The sequence below is a fragment of the Neolamprologus multifasciatus genome, chromosome 16, assembly GCF_963576455.1.
Source record: "Neolamprologus multifasciatus chromosome 16, fNeoMul1.2, whole genome shotgun sequence".
Lineage (NCBI taxonomy): Eukaryota > Metazoa > Chordata > Actinopteri > Cichliformes > Cichlidae > Neolamprologus > Neolamprologus multifasciatus.
In genome coordinates, this window is record NC_140454.1 from 9,343,145 (window position 1) to 9,359,845 (window position 16,701).

The 16,701-nt window shown below is 42.4% G+C and overlaps 1 protein-coding gene across 5 annotated transcripts in view; it reads left to right on the forward strand.

Annotated features, from left to right (window-relative positions):
* The window catches only part of kdm6a (lysine (K)-specific demethylase 6A), a 46,265-nt gene extending 29,949 nt beyond the window's left edge, over positions 1 to 16,316 (forward strand). For 3 of the 5 annotated variants that reach the window (XM_085135327.1, XM_085135330.1, XM_085135331.1), the window contains 20 exons: positions 625 to 751; positions 2,987 to 3,085; positions 3,356 to 3,575; positions 4,881 to 5,021; positions 6,727 to 6,819; positions 6,901 to 6,954; positions 8,085 to 8,189; positions 8,825 to 9,211; positions 9,593 to 10,476; positions 12,056 to 12,185; positions 12,347 to 12,452; positions 12,984 to 13,189; positions 13,411 to 13,463; positions 13,553 to 13,624; positions 13,734 to 13,882; positions 13,958 to 14,072; positions 14,172 to 14,359; positions 14,447 to 14,588; positions 14,675 to 14,801; positions 14,911 to 16,316. In XM_085135327.1, coding sequence (XP_084991453.1) covers positions 625 to 751; positions 2,987 to 3,085; positions 3,356 to 3,575; positions 4,881 to 5,021; positions 6,727 to 6,819; positions 6,901 to 6,954; positions 8,085 to 8,189; positions 8,825 to 9,211; positions 9,593 to 10,476; positions 12,056 to 12,185; positions 12,347 to 12,452; positions 12,984 to 13,189; positions 13,411 to 13,463; positions 13,553 to 13,624; positions 13,734 to 13,882; positions 13,958 to 14,072; positions 14,172 to 14,359; positions 14,447 to 14,588; positions 14,675 to 14,801; positions 14,911 to 15,129 — 3,617 coding nt within the window. In that variant the 3' untranslated portion in view covers positions 15,130 to 16,316. The remainder of the gene's footprint in view (positions 1 to 624; positions 752 to 2,986; positions 3,086 to 3,355; positions 3,576 to 4,880; positions 5,022 to 6,726; positions 6,820 to 6,900; positions 6,955 to 8,084; positions 8,190 to 8,824; positions 9,212 to 9,592; positions 10,477 to 12,055; positions 12,186 to 12,346; positions 12,453 to 12,983; positions 13,190 to 13,410; positions 13,464 to 13,552; positions 13,625 to 13,733; positions 13,883 to 13,957; positions 14,073 to 14,171; positions 14,360 to 14,446; positions 14,589 to 14,674; positions 14,802 to 14,910) is intronic. The other 2 variants (XM_085135328.1, XM_085135329.1) reach the window with 2 other exon arrangements.
* Positions 16,317 to 16,701: the final 385 nt, after the last annotated feature.

Below are 16,701 nucleotides of genomic sequence, written 5' to 3' on the forward strand. Positions count from 1 at the left end.
GCTTGATAAAACAGGCGGAGCGAGAACACATCTGGGAATTTTTCGCGTTCTCGGCTTGATGCGTACTTTGAATTGGAACAGTACTTGGTCTCCGACTGATGACGTATCACGAGTACACGAGAACACAAGTACACATAAGTACGCATATGTGGTTTACGCAGGTGTATAGGAGAAGGGCTGTGGGAGGTTTGTCGTTGCTCATTAAGGTCTTCCTGAGCCTCTGTGTTTGCTTGAAATTGCCCAGTTTATGTGTGCGCACGCACACGTACTTGTGCATGTGTGTGCTTGAAAGCAGGGAGGAGATGTTTGTAAAGGCTGGTTCATATCAGATGTTTAAGCGTTTTGAATAACTGCTTCTTTGACTTTTCCCACTGTTACTCTCATTAAAGTTTCAGGAAGTAACAAGTTTTTATTTATTGTTTTTTTTTTCTCCTTTGGCAGACAGAACTTAATCTTATCAGAAATCTTACCTTTTTCATTACACTTTATAAAAAAAAAGTGGATTTTGATCTATAACACTTGCATTCTCCTTTGGTATGTAATCACCACTAAATAAAAAAACAAAGCCAGGAGGTTTGTTACAGTTGAATTGTGAAGGCTGATGTTTTGTTTTGCTCTTCTCAGGCTGGATGCATCACACAGTGGAACAGTTGGGGGATAAAGGCACCAAGGACAGCTATGCCATCCAGTGTCTGCAAAAGTCTTTAGAGGCAGACCCAAACTCTGGCCAGTCTTGGTACTTTCTTGGCAGGTACGAAAGCAAAGGACGCGGCTGTTTGCGTATTATCTTGTCTTGTGTTGTGAAATTTAATTAGACGGCATTTGACGGCAAATTCTGATTTATTTTAGTCATAGTAAGGCTGACCTTACTGTATATGAAGATTATTTCTGATTGGATCACTTCCAAACTCGTCCCACCTTTCTGCACAACTTAATTGGATCTCATCTCTTCAAATTTATTAGTTTTTATTTAGTTGTCATCTTCTTTTCATCACAAAAAAAAACAAACACTTGTTGCCAAAAACATGACATAACACTGTTAGAAGGCATCACAAGATAATTTGTTTGTTTTTTTAGCAACCTTAAAATCTAGCTAATGCTTCAGGATATTAAAATGCATGCTCCTGTGCTGCTGTTTCAGTTGAATGTAGTAGATGCCCAGTCTTGACCATGGGGCCAATGCTGTCCTTGAGGTTACAGCCTAAGCAGGGAAAAACAAAAAAAAGGCATCCCTTAACTGGGTTATTGGTCTTTGCATAATATTTCTTTTAGACTAAACAGTCTTTACTTGAGTCACTATGTTGGTGCACTAGAATCGGCCTTGCCTGATGACCCACATAAATGGACCTTCCTCTGGATCAGGGTGCTGTTCAGTTCACCGACTGAAAGAGTTTCTAGTTATTCTGGAAAACAAGTTGAAACTTGCTGCACTACAGTCAGCATTCAACACTGTAAAATCACTTCATCATAAAACACCATCTGCATTGGTTTTTTGACTCTGTTTTTTGAAGCCTCAACTTTAAAACAGTTGATCATATGTGGACAGTGTGTAGCGTTACCAGCTTGCTTAGCAGGCTGCATGTGTAAACTGTATAGATTAGCAACACACGTCTGGTAAGTAGTGCTAACCAGCAGACTAATAAATACCAGAATTTCACTCACCAGATCTGGGCAAACAGCAGGTATTCTTAATATTTTGCCAATTATTCAAAGCCTTACAAGCCTATGTGACCAATTATTGGTCTTTCATTAGGGCAAGTAGCTGTTTAGGTAGAAAAGCTTTTCTACTGCTTGGAAGCTGAAAGCTGCTCTTGCTCTTGATATAGCCATCTGAGTGAGACCATGTGCTTGGTAGTCTAAGGAGCTTGGAAAGAAAAGCACCTGGAGTTTCCTTGAAAACGTTTCACCTCTCATCCAAGAAGCTTTTTCAGTTATAAGTGCAATTGGTGGTGAGTCCCAGATTTAAGCCCCATTGGGAGTGTCCCCAAGATGGTCATGGACCCCCTATTGATCCTCTGCCTAATCACACGAGCCAATGTGTGAAAACGTGTGTGTGTGTGATTCACAATCAGCCAAGGTTTGTGAGTGGGCTTTAAGGTGTATGGGAAGGGATCTCAAAACTTTTCAGAGATGAGAGGTGAAACGCCTTCAAGGAAACGTAAAGAATTCCAGACGCTTTTCTTTCCTAGCACCTTAGACTACGATGACCTGGATGACTGAGAACCTTCACAGACGTGTGCATGTTAGTTAAAAAGTACCTAAAAGCATGGAAAATGTATCTGTCTCTGTCATGAGTTCTTACATTTATGCATGGGCAAACAGCAATGATTAAAACTGTTTTGTGTGGTTTTCACAGCCCAGGAAATTCTACAGGACAGTTTTTGGTTAATTTAAGTAACTTGACTCGGTCGATTGCACATCAAGGGGCTTAGTGTAAAAAGGTGTCTTAAAAGCGGGCTAAGATGCATGAAGAAAGATAGAAAGCGAATATGTTTTAGAACAAAGTTCAGTGCAGATTTTTCCTCAGCAACATCTACTAGATAGCTAAATGTTGCTCCTTTTGCTAGTTAGCAACAGAAAACTAGTTGGTTAAACTAAATTTAATGCACAAAGGCATTTACATGTCCCGTCTAGCAACCCTCCTCTCCATTATACAATGTTGCAGATGGATGAGATGGAAAGTAAGGTAGCATTGCAAACCACTGTATTAGCACTGTATTGAAGTTTTGTAGTGTAGTATTTTAAACTACAACATAAACTGTTGTATGTAGGCTGTGTAAGCGTAAACTGACACATAACCAGTAGATGCCCAACTGTCTTCTGAATGTTTTCACATCAGTCAATTTGTTCCTAAAAACAAACATCAGACTAAACCCTGAATTGTCTGCTTTAGGGTAGAAATTGGTCACCAGAATGGTACCAGTCATATTTTTATAGTTCAACTGTTCTTTGGTCCTTATTTCTTTCTTTGTCTCCTCTCCTCAAGGTGCTACTCCAGTATTGGGAAGGTGCAGGATGCCTTCATCTCTTACCGGCAGTCCATTGATAAATCGGAGGCCAGTGCTGACACCTGGTGCTCTATAGGGTAAGAGCAAAATTTGTCATGTGTTGGCTATGCTGAGAAGTATGATTAAGGTCACAACAAAGAAGGTGAAGATCTTTAGGTCTGACTCAAAACGGCTGGTGGAGAAGCAGCAGCTGCATAGAGGACATGGAAAAAGTGTGAAAGGATCTATTGTTAGAATTATGAAGAACAGATTATGTCTCCTGAGAACTGTGAGTTTGTAAGAGGATAATGACCTAAATCCTGGAAGATGGCAAGAGAATAATTTCCTATTTTTGCCTCTGCGTCCAGGGTGCTTTACCAGCAGCAGAACCAGCCTATGGATGCACTGCAGGCTTACATCTGTGCTGTTCAACTGGACCACAGCCACGCCGCTGCCTGGATGGATCTGGGCACTCTCTACGAATCCTGCGGCCAGCCGCACGACGCTATCAAGTGCTACATCAACGCTACTCGCAGCAAGGCCTGCCTCAACACTGCTGCACTCACACAACGTATCAAGCTGCTGCAGGTAGAGCTGGCCTTTACATAAACGCACTTTGTTACGTATTGTGCATTTTGGTGTGTGCGTGTATTAAAGTGATGTGTTAAGTGCCAAACATTGCCAAAGCAATCAGCTTTTTGAATTGCAGGCTGTGTGTTTGTCCTTTTGATTTCTGGTAACAGAGATATGAATAATAATTCATATTGGTATTTTGTTTTGGCGTTTCCCCCTCACTTTATTGTAAAGCATTCCTTCATGGCATTGAACATTTTAGTATATCACCTATATAAGGTGTGATCAAAAACATCTGAGAATTGCCCCAAGAAAATGTAACTTTACCAAATTTGTAATTTTTCCTTTAAGGTCATCTTTTGTGGAGTTCAGAATGTTTTCAGCATGGCTGCATTTGTAATATTGCTCTCTGGAAGTCCCGTCTTGCACTTGCACGTCTGCGATCTTCAAGCAATGATGGCGAACATCAACCAATCAATCTCCAAAAGTTGATTCTGTTCATCTGGACGTAGCATTTTCTGGGAGAAACGTTTCGTCACTCAACCAAGTGACTTCTTCAGTCTCAGCTGACTGCAGGTTTCCCCAATCTTATAAACGGTACATTTGCATAATGACTGAAACCAGCCCACTGTTCCTTCAGTGGATGTTCCCTTGGACGAGTGACGAAACGTTTCTCCCAGAAAACGCTACGTCCAGATGAACAGAATCAACTTTTGGAGATTTATTTTCCTGTATGATTGAGAATGCATCAAGACATCAACCATTCAAGTTTTAAACTGATCCAACTGTGGTTTTGAGTGCTGGGCCAGCTTCAGTTTTCACTTGAAAATTCACAACATGTCAAAAGCTCAGGAGAGGTAAAACCAGAGTGGGCGTGTGAGTTTTTTAGTATTGAGTAAGTTCCCCTGAGTTTGGCCACCAGAGTCAGACTCTCGGTGTGGAGTTCTACTATAACACCAGAGAAATGTACTTGGCTGTGTGCAGATACAAATTAAAATACTTTTTTTGGCTACAGAAACAGTCTTGTGTCACAATCTACCCTACTAGCAAGTGCAAGTGGTCAAAATGGGACTTCCACTTACCTACAAATAGCTGCAAGCTTTTCAGACATCCACTAAAAGGTGACTTTGAAGCAGACATCAGCCAAATTAAAACCAGCCAAAGTGTTTTTATCTTCTTCTGTTATTTTTAAATGGGCTCCTTTGAAGATTTTTTGATCACAGCACGTACACGAGCAGTAACTTTTCTAGTACCTTTTTTTTTTTTTTTGTCCAACCCAAGTTCAGCACTAAAGTTTGTGTCTTACACAATTTCTCCTAGGCTCAGTTGTGTAACCTACAACCAGGTAGTCTGCAGAATAAGAGTAAAATGCTTCCTAGTATTGAGGAGGCATGGAGCCTACCCATTCCTGCTGAGCTCACGTCCAGGCAGGGGACCCTGAACACTGCACAGACACAGCAGGTGAGATCCAGCTTACAAAGGAAACTCCAGTCTCTTATAAACTAGTTAAACTGTAAATTGAAGAGGATTGTTTAAGCCTTGCCCTCATACTTTTAGAGGATTTAGCTACATCATAGTCATTTTCCAAAATTCTGGCTTGCATCAGTGTTCAATATGGATCCAAAGATAAACACCATGAAAGAACTGGAGTGAGGCCCATTTTGCAATAATCTTAATTGCTAAAGTGCAGTTTCCCTTCATAGCCTCTCTCATCAAAAGGCACGTGCTAGAATTACTAAGGATTTCTACAAAGAACTCATCATGCCACACTATTTTTTATCTTTTTTTTTTTTTTTTACAAAAATGCATAAATCTTATGCAGACATTGCAACAGAAAATGCTGAAAATGCATGTTTAATGAGCGTAGCATATCGAGTAGTGCGAATGCATGGATTTGACCTGTGTTTGTCATGAATGGCATATGCGAGTTTTGATTGCCACAACTGACTTAGAAAAAAAGACTGAGGCTCAACTCCACCACTGTCACATCAGTTTTAACCCTTCTTGTTTTTTCTGTTTGTCTGTTAGTGAAATCCTTAAGTCCTCATTTTGGCTTCAAATCACCATATTTACATCATGCTTCATCTGTGCCACAACAATAATGAGGTTATTTTTAGTGATTCTAAGTATTGATCAGAGTGAACCAAGCGATATCCTGTCTGCATTAGTGACTTTACAGCGTGTTATTGAGTTAACAAACAGAATATGAGATGTTCAAACTACTTTCCTGTAAAGCAACTAGGGATGCTCTCAATACGATTTTAGTAGCAGACTGTGAATAATCAAGGATTCGCATGAATTAAAGACAGTGGCTGCAATCTGATTTTAGTCAAACGACCAAAATTCTTTTACTCAGTGTGACCTGAAATGAGTGACTAAGCCCATAAGCTCGTGGGAAAAGCGTTTAAACCCATCAGGATCGAGGGCCGTTTATCCATAGACTAGTCATTTCACAACCACAGGTATCACCCCTCGTCGCCATTACAAAGAATGCAGATTTAAGCCACTTCAAGCTTGCTTTACTTTTTGGATTCTGAAAGAGAGGGAGAGAGAGCTGTGTCAGTGCCAGGTGAACAAGAGGCCGATGCAAAGCACTCGACTGCTGGCTATAGACTGTTTGACAGGCATTTTTTTTTGGGAAGGAAAAGGCTAAAGAGATCTGAAAGTCACAGAACTCTAGTGGCAGTCGTTGTGTTGGCAACATTGGGGTTAAGTGAAACATGATCATCACTGCTGAGAGAGAGCAGGAAGTCAGACACAGAAACTAAGGCTTTTTATTTCCTCATATCTGAATCCTGAACCCAACAAAAACTGTTTCATTATCAAATATCCAGTTACAGCCCTAAATGCAACAAATAGCATATTGTTTCACATAATAATCACAGTATGAATACTCTGATTACCACCTTAATCCATCTCAGTTATTTAGATTAAGGTAAACCATATTTGATATCAGAGTATTGCCATACAAGCATTGTTTAAATGCTCAATGTTTTTGCATGTAAATGTGCAGTATGGACCCCGTCCTTTGATCTCAGTGTGGGGAAAGTTTGGATATTTTTGTTCAAGGGCTCATTTTTTAAATTTTAGCTCACTTTTTGGGGGGAGCTTTACTGTTGTTGATAGTCCAGTGTGTAGTCACAAACTGTCTGTGATGCATTTTTAGGCTTGTAAAGGGGAGGGAGGCCAGTCTGCCAGCAATCATGCAGATCTGCAGGCCAGTCCTGCTAAGAAGAAACGCACTGCCAGCCCAGCCAAGGTACAGCCAGGGATGCTATTGTGTGTGATGGTGGAGAGTTAAAAATATGGGGCATGGTACATATTTGTGTCTCTTTTACAGGGTGCTGCAGACTCGTGGGGAAACGCCACCAATCAACAGCAAATCAAGCTTCAGGTAGGAACATTCATTTACTATTTTTCACAGAGGTTTCACATTTTAGTGGTTTACATTTGCATAATATGCAAAAGATCCAAGGTTGGAGCCCAATAGGGGATGCAAGACAGACAAAACAAAACAAAAACAAATTTGCCAAATTAAACTTTATTACTGTTACACATGATTCTGATTTAGAAGAAAATGTCTGATCTGACATCTGACTTTTATTAGCTAAAATGAGACATACTCAAATAGGTCGCTTTGGGGGTTTATATGCATTTCACAGAACCACTTATATCAGCTCATGATATTGTATGTTTAACATTTTTATCCTGTCTTGTCATTTTTCTTTATATTCTCCATGCTTCCCATCTGTGTCACATTCATAAAGCTGATCATGGATTGTACTTGGACATCAGTTTCATTTATAAATTCCAATTAATCATTTATTTATTTATTTACATGGAACTCGAGTGTAAACCTAGAAACACTTTAAAGATTCTAACACTTTTATATGAAAATAACTGAAGTAGTCATTTAAAATTTTAACATGTGTTTTACTTTTTAGGTTAGTTGTCGTTAAGGATAATAATCTCGGAATCCCCATGTAGTATGGGTAAAAATGACAAGAATACCATTAGGTTGTGTTTCTCTGCAGGTACTTTAATTGCCAAAACTCAATGACAAATTTATATGGCATAATGTAATCAGCTGGATCTCTGATTGCATAGACTTTTGAGTCCACTGTCTTGAACTACAGCTGCAGATGTAGTATTAATTCTGCTCAGCGTCATTGCTGACGGCGTTGCTACCTGTTGTCCAAGGTGGTGGGATTGAAGATTGTACAATGAGACAAGGTCGAATGGTGTCAGAGACTGCCACCACAAAAACACAGAAAGGGATAGGGCTAGCTTGTCATCGTGACTGAAGTTTAGAAATAAGAAAAGGAAAATTGATGACAATAGATGAAAATAATACACAAAAAATGCAAAAGTTAATAAACCAAATATATTTGGGTGTTAGTTAAAACTACATGTGTGTCTTGCTGAAGTAATAGATATGTGTGGGGAATGCTACCTGTGCATTTGGTAGTAAGCTTTAATAAGTGATCTGCTAATTTTAATGCAACACTGTTGTGAAATGTACAGCACCTGGAACACTTGCGGACCAACCGAGCAAACCTCAACCCCCACCAGTTGCAGATGCTGGAGCAGCTGGAGAAGCAGTTCTCGCTCATGCAGCATCATCAGCAGGTACACACATGCTACCTTGGTTATTAGTGACGTGAGTTTTTACTGGCTAATGTATAGGAGGTTTATATTTTACATACAGTTATGATGGACATGAATGTCAAGGCATTGTTGGGCTTTCAGTGATTTTTCAACCTCTTAGTTTGGTCTTCATGAATAAGTTTTGGCATAATTCTGGTTGGAGTGGCCACACACTTGTAACACGTACTTATAACACTGGTTTATCTAATTACATTTAAAAGTTGACTACAAGAGAAGTGATTGGCTTGTGTTAATCTACCATCTTCTTTGTGAGATCTGCTTTGAGTCCCACTGTATGAGTGAGCGCTGTGAAACAAATCCTTTTCATGATACTACCTGCTGTAGCCCTTCATGGTCACCAAAGGGAAGTGCACAGGCCTTGGCAGTTGAGACACTTTTAGAATTTGATGAGCATCATTTTGATGAGCACACTCATTTGAGAAAGAAGGTGTCTTTTTTTTCTTATATGTGAATGATGTGAAAGAGTAGCTTACAGCAGCAATTAACAGCTGAACATAGCCTAAGCCTTCGTGTTCACATTAAGTGTGTGTGTAAACTCCTGATCAGAACAGTTTGTGTTAAGTGTGACTCTTTTCTCATTCTCTGCCCTGTATCAGATTCGGCAGCAGGCAGCAGCAGGTGGCCAACCGAGGCCCAGCCTTCCCAACGGCGAATTGGCTGGGCCTTCTCCCCACCACGCAGGCTTCTCTCGCACCTCCCCTCTCAATCACACAGCCACCCGGCCCCCGTGTGTCACTCAGCCCACAGCCAATGGATCCTGTTTCACAAGTCCTTCAGCGGGGCTGCCTGGACACCCGGACAAAAATCACAACTTGGGACTGGGAGGTGGCGGCGCAAGCAACGGAAACGTGCCTTACCCGCAGCAGAACTCTCTACCTCACAACTGCAAAGCCGCCAGTCAACCCAGCACCAGCAGCACTACCAGTAGTCCCAGTCAAGCAGACGAGACATGGAGGAGCCAACAACGCAACACTACCACTCAGGTACACTGTTGACTGCTTTGAAATGGGCAATTCACATTCACTGGCCACTTTAATAAGTACATACTAGCACCAGGTTTGACCTCCTTGTGCTGTTAGAACTGCCTTAGTTCTTAATGGCATAGATTTAGCAAGATGCAAGAAATATTCATCAGACATTCTGGTCCATGTTGGTTGTGACATCAACAGGTCACCTTTACCACATCTACACACCTAAATACTTTGAGTTGCTGCCATGTGAATGACTGATTAGCTTGGTGAACTTGTAGACCGTTTGTACATGTCACCTTCTGCATTATTTTGTTTCTGCATGTTTTTCATGTGAATTATTTTGGCTCATTGAATGCATCATTTATTAATCAGTATGTCTCACTCTCTCTCTAGGGGCTTCAAAAAGGTCCAGGTTCACATTCGGCAGGTCCTAATGGAGAACCCCCTTTTTCTTCTTCCTCCTCCCCTCAGACCTCGTTCACATCATCTGGCATTCTGAATCAGGTTGGACATTCCTCTGGGCCCTGCACTGCCTCTTCCTCTGCCTCGTCTTTATCCCCCACTTCCCCTCAGACAACCCCCAACCACTTGTCGTCACCTCCCCACTCCGCTACTACCTCAGGGGTCCACACCAAAGACACCACGCCTTCAGGGGGCAACACCGGCAGCAGTGCTGCAGCTGCCGCTTTGCCATCAGGTCAGGAGGCTGCCATCAGGCATTCCGGAGGGACGTCGCATAGTCCCAGCACCACCCCTGCGCAGGGATTGACTAATCACATCCAGCCACGGGTGACTGACGGCTCTGCCAGCGCGTCTCTGCCCAGCTCTCCTGCCCCCAGCGTGCTCAGTTCAGACAATCCTCTCTCAGCCTTGATAAAGGGAAAAGCTAATACTACCAGTAACGACAATAACAATAACTACAGCAACCACGGAGGGTCTTCCTCAGAGAAAATGAACAATGTCCATCCAGGTCTCAATGGTGCCACCAAGCCAGTTTCAGAGCACTCAGTGGCATCCTCGCCACTTTCTGCCACTGCAATGCCCTCTCCATGTTCAGCAGACCCTCACATCATTAACAGCCTCCCCTGCCTTAACAGCCCGTCCAGTACAAACAGTCAGGGGCCCACGCTGAATGGAAAGGGGCTGGAGGACTCCCAGAGCCCAATGAAGGTGGAGCCTTGTGGGGGGCCTCATAGACATTCTGGCCCTGCTGGCCTGGCTCCCTGGTCCTCAGTTTCCATCTACCCCAGCTCCAGTGAAATGCTCAAAGCATGCAGGTACGAAGTCAGTAAAGCTAAGACCACATATAGAATTCACTGAGTTAATATAGTGCATGCCCAAATTAATATTCATTTTACTGTACTCCGCTTTGGATTTAAGTGTAATTCTGAGTTTTTCAAACTTGTCAGCCTGCCATAAATTAGTCACAGAAGTTTATATAAGTACAATTTATTGTGTACATCTGAAACTGAAACACCGCGAGAGCTAAAGACACCTGCAATGCCCTCTCCAGCTCACTGCTAACACCTGCCCATTATCTGTTAGGGTTGGGGTAACGCAGCAGACACATTCATATGTATGAAACCATGTTGTGAAAGTGAGGAATGCTTTGATTCTTTGTTACATTTAAAAATGCCCTGATATTTTGACCCCGTACTATACACCATTTAGCTCCCTCCCAGCATCATTCACACTCTGCACTCATGTCAGACAGAGATCTGAAGTGTACATGTGCTTAAATGTTTGTGTGACCCACATAGATTTGTAACTGTCACAGTGCTAGAAACGTACTTGTTTCTTCTCGCTCTTTCCTTCTTTAGAGAAATGTGGAGGACATTTTTGCCTTTAATCTTCAAGTCATGCAGAGTTAGGCCATCGCTCATGTTGATCCCTCTCCTTATCGTGTTTTTGGGGGTTTTGTTTTATTTAAGAGCAAAATGACAAGCAGCTAATTTAGACAAATCATCCATGTTTGCCTTCCAGTTAGATAAGTTGCAGGGTTTCCAGCACAAAAGTCATTAGACCCAAAAGCTAATGCTAACTGGTGGCACAGAGAGAAGGATGCGCTGTCAGACTTGTAATAAAGAGATGTACATGCAGTGATGTGAAGTGTCAATGAACCTCTAGTGAAATTACCGTAAACCAAAAGTTGTTTTTCTTTTTTTATTACTGACTTTTGATTTGTGTCTATCACAAATCAGGGCAGTTAGAAATAGTGGTTCCAGATAGAGAAGCAACATCAAAGCACGAATGAAAGGTTTATGAGCAGTTGATGGTAACACTATATTAGTATATGTTAGAGGTCTCAAACTTGTGGCCCAGGGCCCACTTGCAGCCCACATCACCCCTGCTTGCGGGGGTGATGTGGAAGTTACTTTTTTTTTTTGTTAGGGAGGATTTATTTGTTGTTGAGTGCAATGTTAAAGTAAGTTCTTTAAAAAGCAAAAAATCATTTAACATGAAGGCAATATGAGCAGAGAGCACAAACTTGTTGAGGGATTGGCTGTATTAGTTCAGTGAGCTGCATTCTCAATCATCCAGGAAAGTAAATCTCCAAAAAGTTGATTCTGTTTATCTGGACGTAGCGTTTTGTGGGAGAAACGTTTCGTCACTCATCTAAGTGACTTCTTCAGTCTGAAGAAGACTGAAGAAGTCACTTAGATGAGTGATGAGTGACAAATGAGAATCAATTTTTTGGAGATTTACTTTCCTGGATGATTGAGAATGCATCAAGACATTATAAAGGGAAGGAGAGCGAAGGGAGAGTTCACAAAACGAGGCACACTAAGCACTGATGTTTCAGATTTCTACCTAAGCCGATACACAGCGTGATGATCTCGTGTTCTTTACCTGCAGGAATCTGGGGAAGAACGGCTTGTCGACCAGCAGCATCCTCTTGGACAGGTGTCCCCCACCACGGCCCCCTCGTGCACCATCTCCTCCACTGCCAAAGGACAAACTCAATCCCCCAACACCCAGTATTTATGTGAGTACAGCTGTGCCATATAAGGAGAAGTATTCATCATGTTGTTGTTTCTCAGTATCTTAGCTACAGCTAACAAGTACGAACACTCTAAGCTCCTTTTTAATGCACTGATACTCTCAGTAAGCCTGGAGTCAGTTCACGTTTTCCTGTCTGACATACAGCTAGAAAACAAGAGGGATGCCTTCTTCCCCCCCCTTCATCAGTTCTGCACCAATCCCACCAACCCGGTCACTGTCATCAGAGGACTGGCTGGAGCACTCAAACTAGGTAAGAGGATGGGATGGCACTGCAAAGTGCTTTAATGTGTAAGCATCAACAGTTTTGTAAATTAGGTGTTTTCCGTGTTGAGGGTTGCAAGTGCGGCTGGCGTGGCTGACTCGATGTTTCTTTCCCAGTCTCACATGGCTCTGTGGGTGTGTCTCTGAAATCACAGGAGGGAGCATGTTGTGTGGATGACTTTGTATGACATGTATGACAACAGCACCACCTGCAAGCTGAAAATGTTACTGCACACATTTCCTGTGGAGAAAACTAGTTGGATTTGCACCAAAAGAACACTATAAAAAAATCACTACCATCAGCTCCCCCCCCCCAACTATTATATAACTGATTGTCCTCATGTTATTAATAAAGAAAATAAAACAGAAACCAATTCATGTAACATACGTGTTCCACTCTGTTCCCCTTAAGTCACAAGTTCATATCGATGGTTTGCTAAAATCTATTTTAACACTCGTTTAAAATGATGTAAGATGCATGAAAGCTGTTCTAAACTCTTCCTTGCTTCCTCATCCTCAGACTTGGGCCTGTTCTCCACTAAGACACTGGTGGAGGCTAACCCAGACCATTTAGTGGAGGTGCGGACTCAGCTGGCTCAGCCCACCGATGAGAACTGGGATCCCAGCGGCAACAGGAAGATGTGGCGGTGTGAGAGCAGCCGCTCCCACACCACCATCATCAAATACGCCCAGTACCAGGCATCGTCCTTCCAGGAGTCTCTGCGGGTCAGATTTTAATTGAAGTTCTTATTTTGGCTTTCAAGTAAAACGATAATCAGGATCAAATGCTTGGTTTTGTTTGTTAATTTTCACTACAAAACTCTGACCTTGTATTATGTTACAAATCAGCCACCTCCCATGTTACATTGAAAATATTCAGTTCACCGTGTTGCTGAGTATGTTGCCAGCCTATAAAAATCTACCAATCCAAATGTTTTCTTTAACAGGAAGAAAATGAGAAGAAAAAGGAAGTGGAAGCGGAGGCGGGTTCCTCAGACAGGTGAACTTTCTCTGTCTTTCTGTGTAGATTTGAAAGCTTTGCGAGCTCTTGTTTCTGTTATTAATGACCTTTTACGCTCTTGCTCCTAGTGTGAGGCGAAGGAAGGGTCTGTTCAAACACATCAAGTTTGGCACCAACATCGACCTCTCAGATGACAAGAAGTAAGTGACTCATTCATTTTAGTCGATGAAACGTGTAGAGCGATTTGCAGTTGAAGAAAGATGAAGCACTAGTCCCTTTTCCTCGTTTCATTGACCTCTGCCCTTTCAGGTGGAAGCAGCAGCTGCAGGAGCTGACTAAGTTGCCTGCCTTCGCCAGAGTGGTGTCAGCTGGTAACCTGCTCAGTCACGTAGGTCACACAATCCTGGGCATGAATACTGTGCAGCTCTATATGAAGGTGCCAGGGAGCAGGACACCAGGTATAGATCAACGCAGTGACCACAAGTGTCTGTGCAGCCTTATGTCTCACTCTGAGTAATCGTGCTTTTTCATAGGTCACCAAGAAAACAACAATTTCTGCTCCGTCAATATTAATATTGGTCCTGGGGACTGCGAGTGGTTTGCTGTGCCTGAGCCATACTGGGGCGTCGTCAATGAATTCTGTGAAAAGTACGTCGACAGAAAAGATTGTTTGAAGTCTGTTAGGTGAAGCTCAACGTGGTTCATTGTATCTGATGATATATTTCTTTATTTTACCTCCTTTTACAGGAACAACATTAACTACCTGATGGGCTCCTGGTGGCCCAACCTGGAGGACTTGTACGAGACCAATGTGCCTGTTTACCGCTTCATCCAGCGTCCCGGGGACTTGGTGTGGCTTAATACAGGCACCGTTCATTGGGTTCAGGCCATCGGCTGGTGCAACAACATCGCGTGGAATGTTGGACCCCTTACAGGTTAGGAAAGGAAAACTTCTTCTCCATCCAGGCCAGCTGTATGACTGAATCATGCACAGATGAACATAAATATGTGCTTTTTTTCAGCCCATCAGTACAAGCTGGCGGTGGAGCGCTACGAGTGGAACAAACTGCAGAGCGTCAAATCCATCGTTCCCATGATCCACCTCTCATGGAACATGGCCAGGAACATTAAAGTCTCAGACCACAAGCTTTATGAGATGATCAAGTAAATGCCTGTAGATTCATCATCTCATTCTTGGTTTTGTGTGCGTGTTACCTTGATCTTACCTCAGGTGTGTTTCTGTTTCTTAGGTATTGTTTGTTGCGCACTCTGAAGCAGTGTCAGATGCAGAGGGAGCTGCTGCTGGCTGCCGGGAAGGAACTGGTGTGGCACGGGAGGACCCAGAACGAGCCGGCACACTACTGCAGCATCTGTGAAGTAAGCACAGCCCTGCTCATTTGTATTTTCCTTCCTGCTGCAGGCATGCCATTCGATCGTCACTTTTCCTACTTTGGTAACGCTTGTGCACCTGCTATTTTGCACCTAGGTGGAAGTGTTTGACCTGCTGTTTGTAACCAGCGAGAGCAACAGCAGGAAAACATACGTGGTGCACTGCCAGGACTGTGCCCGTAGGGGGAGCGTTAACCTGGACAACTTTGTGGTGCTGGAGCAGTACAAGATAGAGGACCTCATGCAGGTTTATGACCAGTTCACACTTGTAAGTATCGGGCACAAATCCACCAGGGCGGGCCACAGACAACCATGAAATGCTTCAGTGTGTGCTTCTTTGTCCCCACAGGCGAGTCCCCTGCCTTCCTCCTCTTGATGGTGATATTCTCTCGTTCTGAGGACTTTTAATACCACAAATCAGAAACTCTCCGGAAACCTTGTTTTTTCTTCTCTCTCTCTCTCTCTCTCTCTCTCTCTCTCTCTCTCTCTCTCTCTCTCTCTCTCTCATTTTTTAAGTTTGTTTCTTCTGATATTCAGGAAGTAAGCCGGCAGTCACCCAACTGCACCCTGTAGCTAATCCCATAAGGCAGCTGCCTGAAAGCTGTGTGTCTATGCAACCTGCCCAGAGTGGTGTGCCACCCCCAACCCCCCCCCCCCCCCCCCCCCCAAACCCAAACAAGTGGACTAGAGGGGGTGAACGGTAGCTCCACCTGTCATCACGACCAGACTGTTCTACTGCTGGCTCAGCTGGACTTCACCCCAAAAACCACACAAAATCACAAAAGGAGGGGAAAAAAGTCAAATTTTGTACATATTAAGTTTAAACTGGCAACATCATCACGCAAAGACTACTGACTCGATAGTTTTCCTGTTCCCCGCCATTTTTGTCTTCTGTTTGTGAGTTCACAAGAGCTTTGTTCCCTCTCTCCCCTCGATGACACAAGTACATTAGCATAGCGGGTCTTTTGTATGTTAGACACCTCCTCGGTCAGGAACATGAGTTAAAAACTGTTTTGTAATGCGAAGCGTTGAGTGACAGATTCTTTGAGACATTTCCCTTCGTTTGTTTGTTTTGGATTTTTTTGTAATCACTTAAGTTTTTTTTGATTATGCTGCAAGTATGATGAGACTTTGGTTCCTTTGGGTTGAGGGAGAGGAAATGAGTTGTAGGCCATGTCACAAAGAAAAAGGGTTGCACATAGTTGAAAGAGTGAACTTAAATTTGTGATGTTTTCTTTTTGTATTTGGTTGTAAATTACACTATTTATAAATGCCTATTTATTGCCTGAAAAATATTTGTTGATGGAATGCTGTACTTTTTTTTCCCAGAGTACCTGCCATTAAATTTGAAGGAGCCTTGTGATTTTTAAAGCAGGGCCCCTCATAACGTTTTCTATATGAATAAAACTGCTTAGTAAGCATTGTACAGAGACCTTACATTGAAATGGGTTTATTGTTTGAAGGATGTTTTATGCGTCAATAAACAAAACCGGTCTTTATTTACATCTGCAGCTGTGTTGTGTCTGTGCAAACAGTGCTGTCTGCTTGTTGGGTGGAAAGTGAAAATATTCCATACATGCCAGAATTATCAGTATCATCATCCAGCAATATAAAATTAAATGCAGTTAAATGTTTAAAGTTTATGTAACACAAGACGAGAGCAGAGCCTGCAATACAAAGGATGTAGATAAGATACAAAAATGTATTATTTAAAAAGAAATTTAAAGACCGGTTACTGAAAGGCTTCCATGGGTGGAATGCTAATTTATCATTGCATCCAGAAAATGCAACATTCATTCACTTGTTCTGTACCGTCATTCTAAGATTAAATTTATTTTTCACCTCAAATTTCTACACACAATACCCCGTAACAACAAACTAAAAAAGG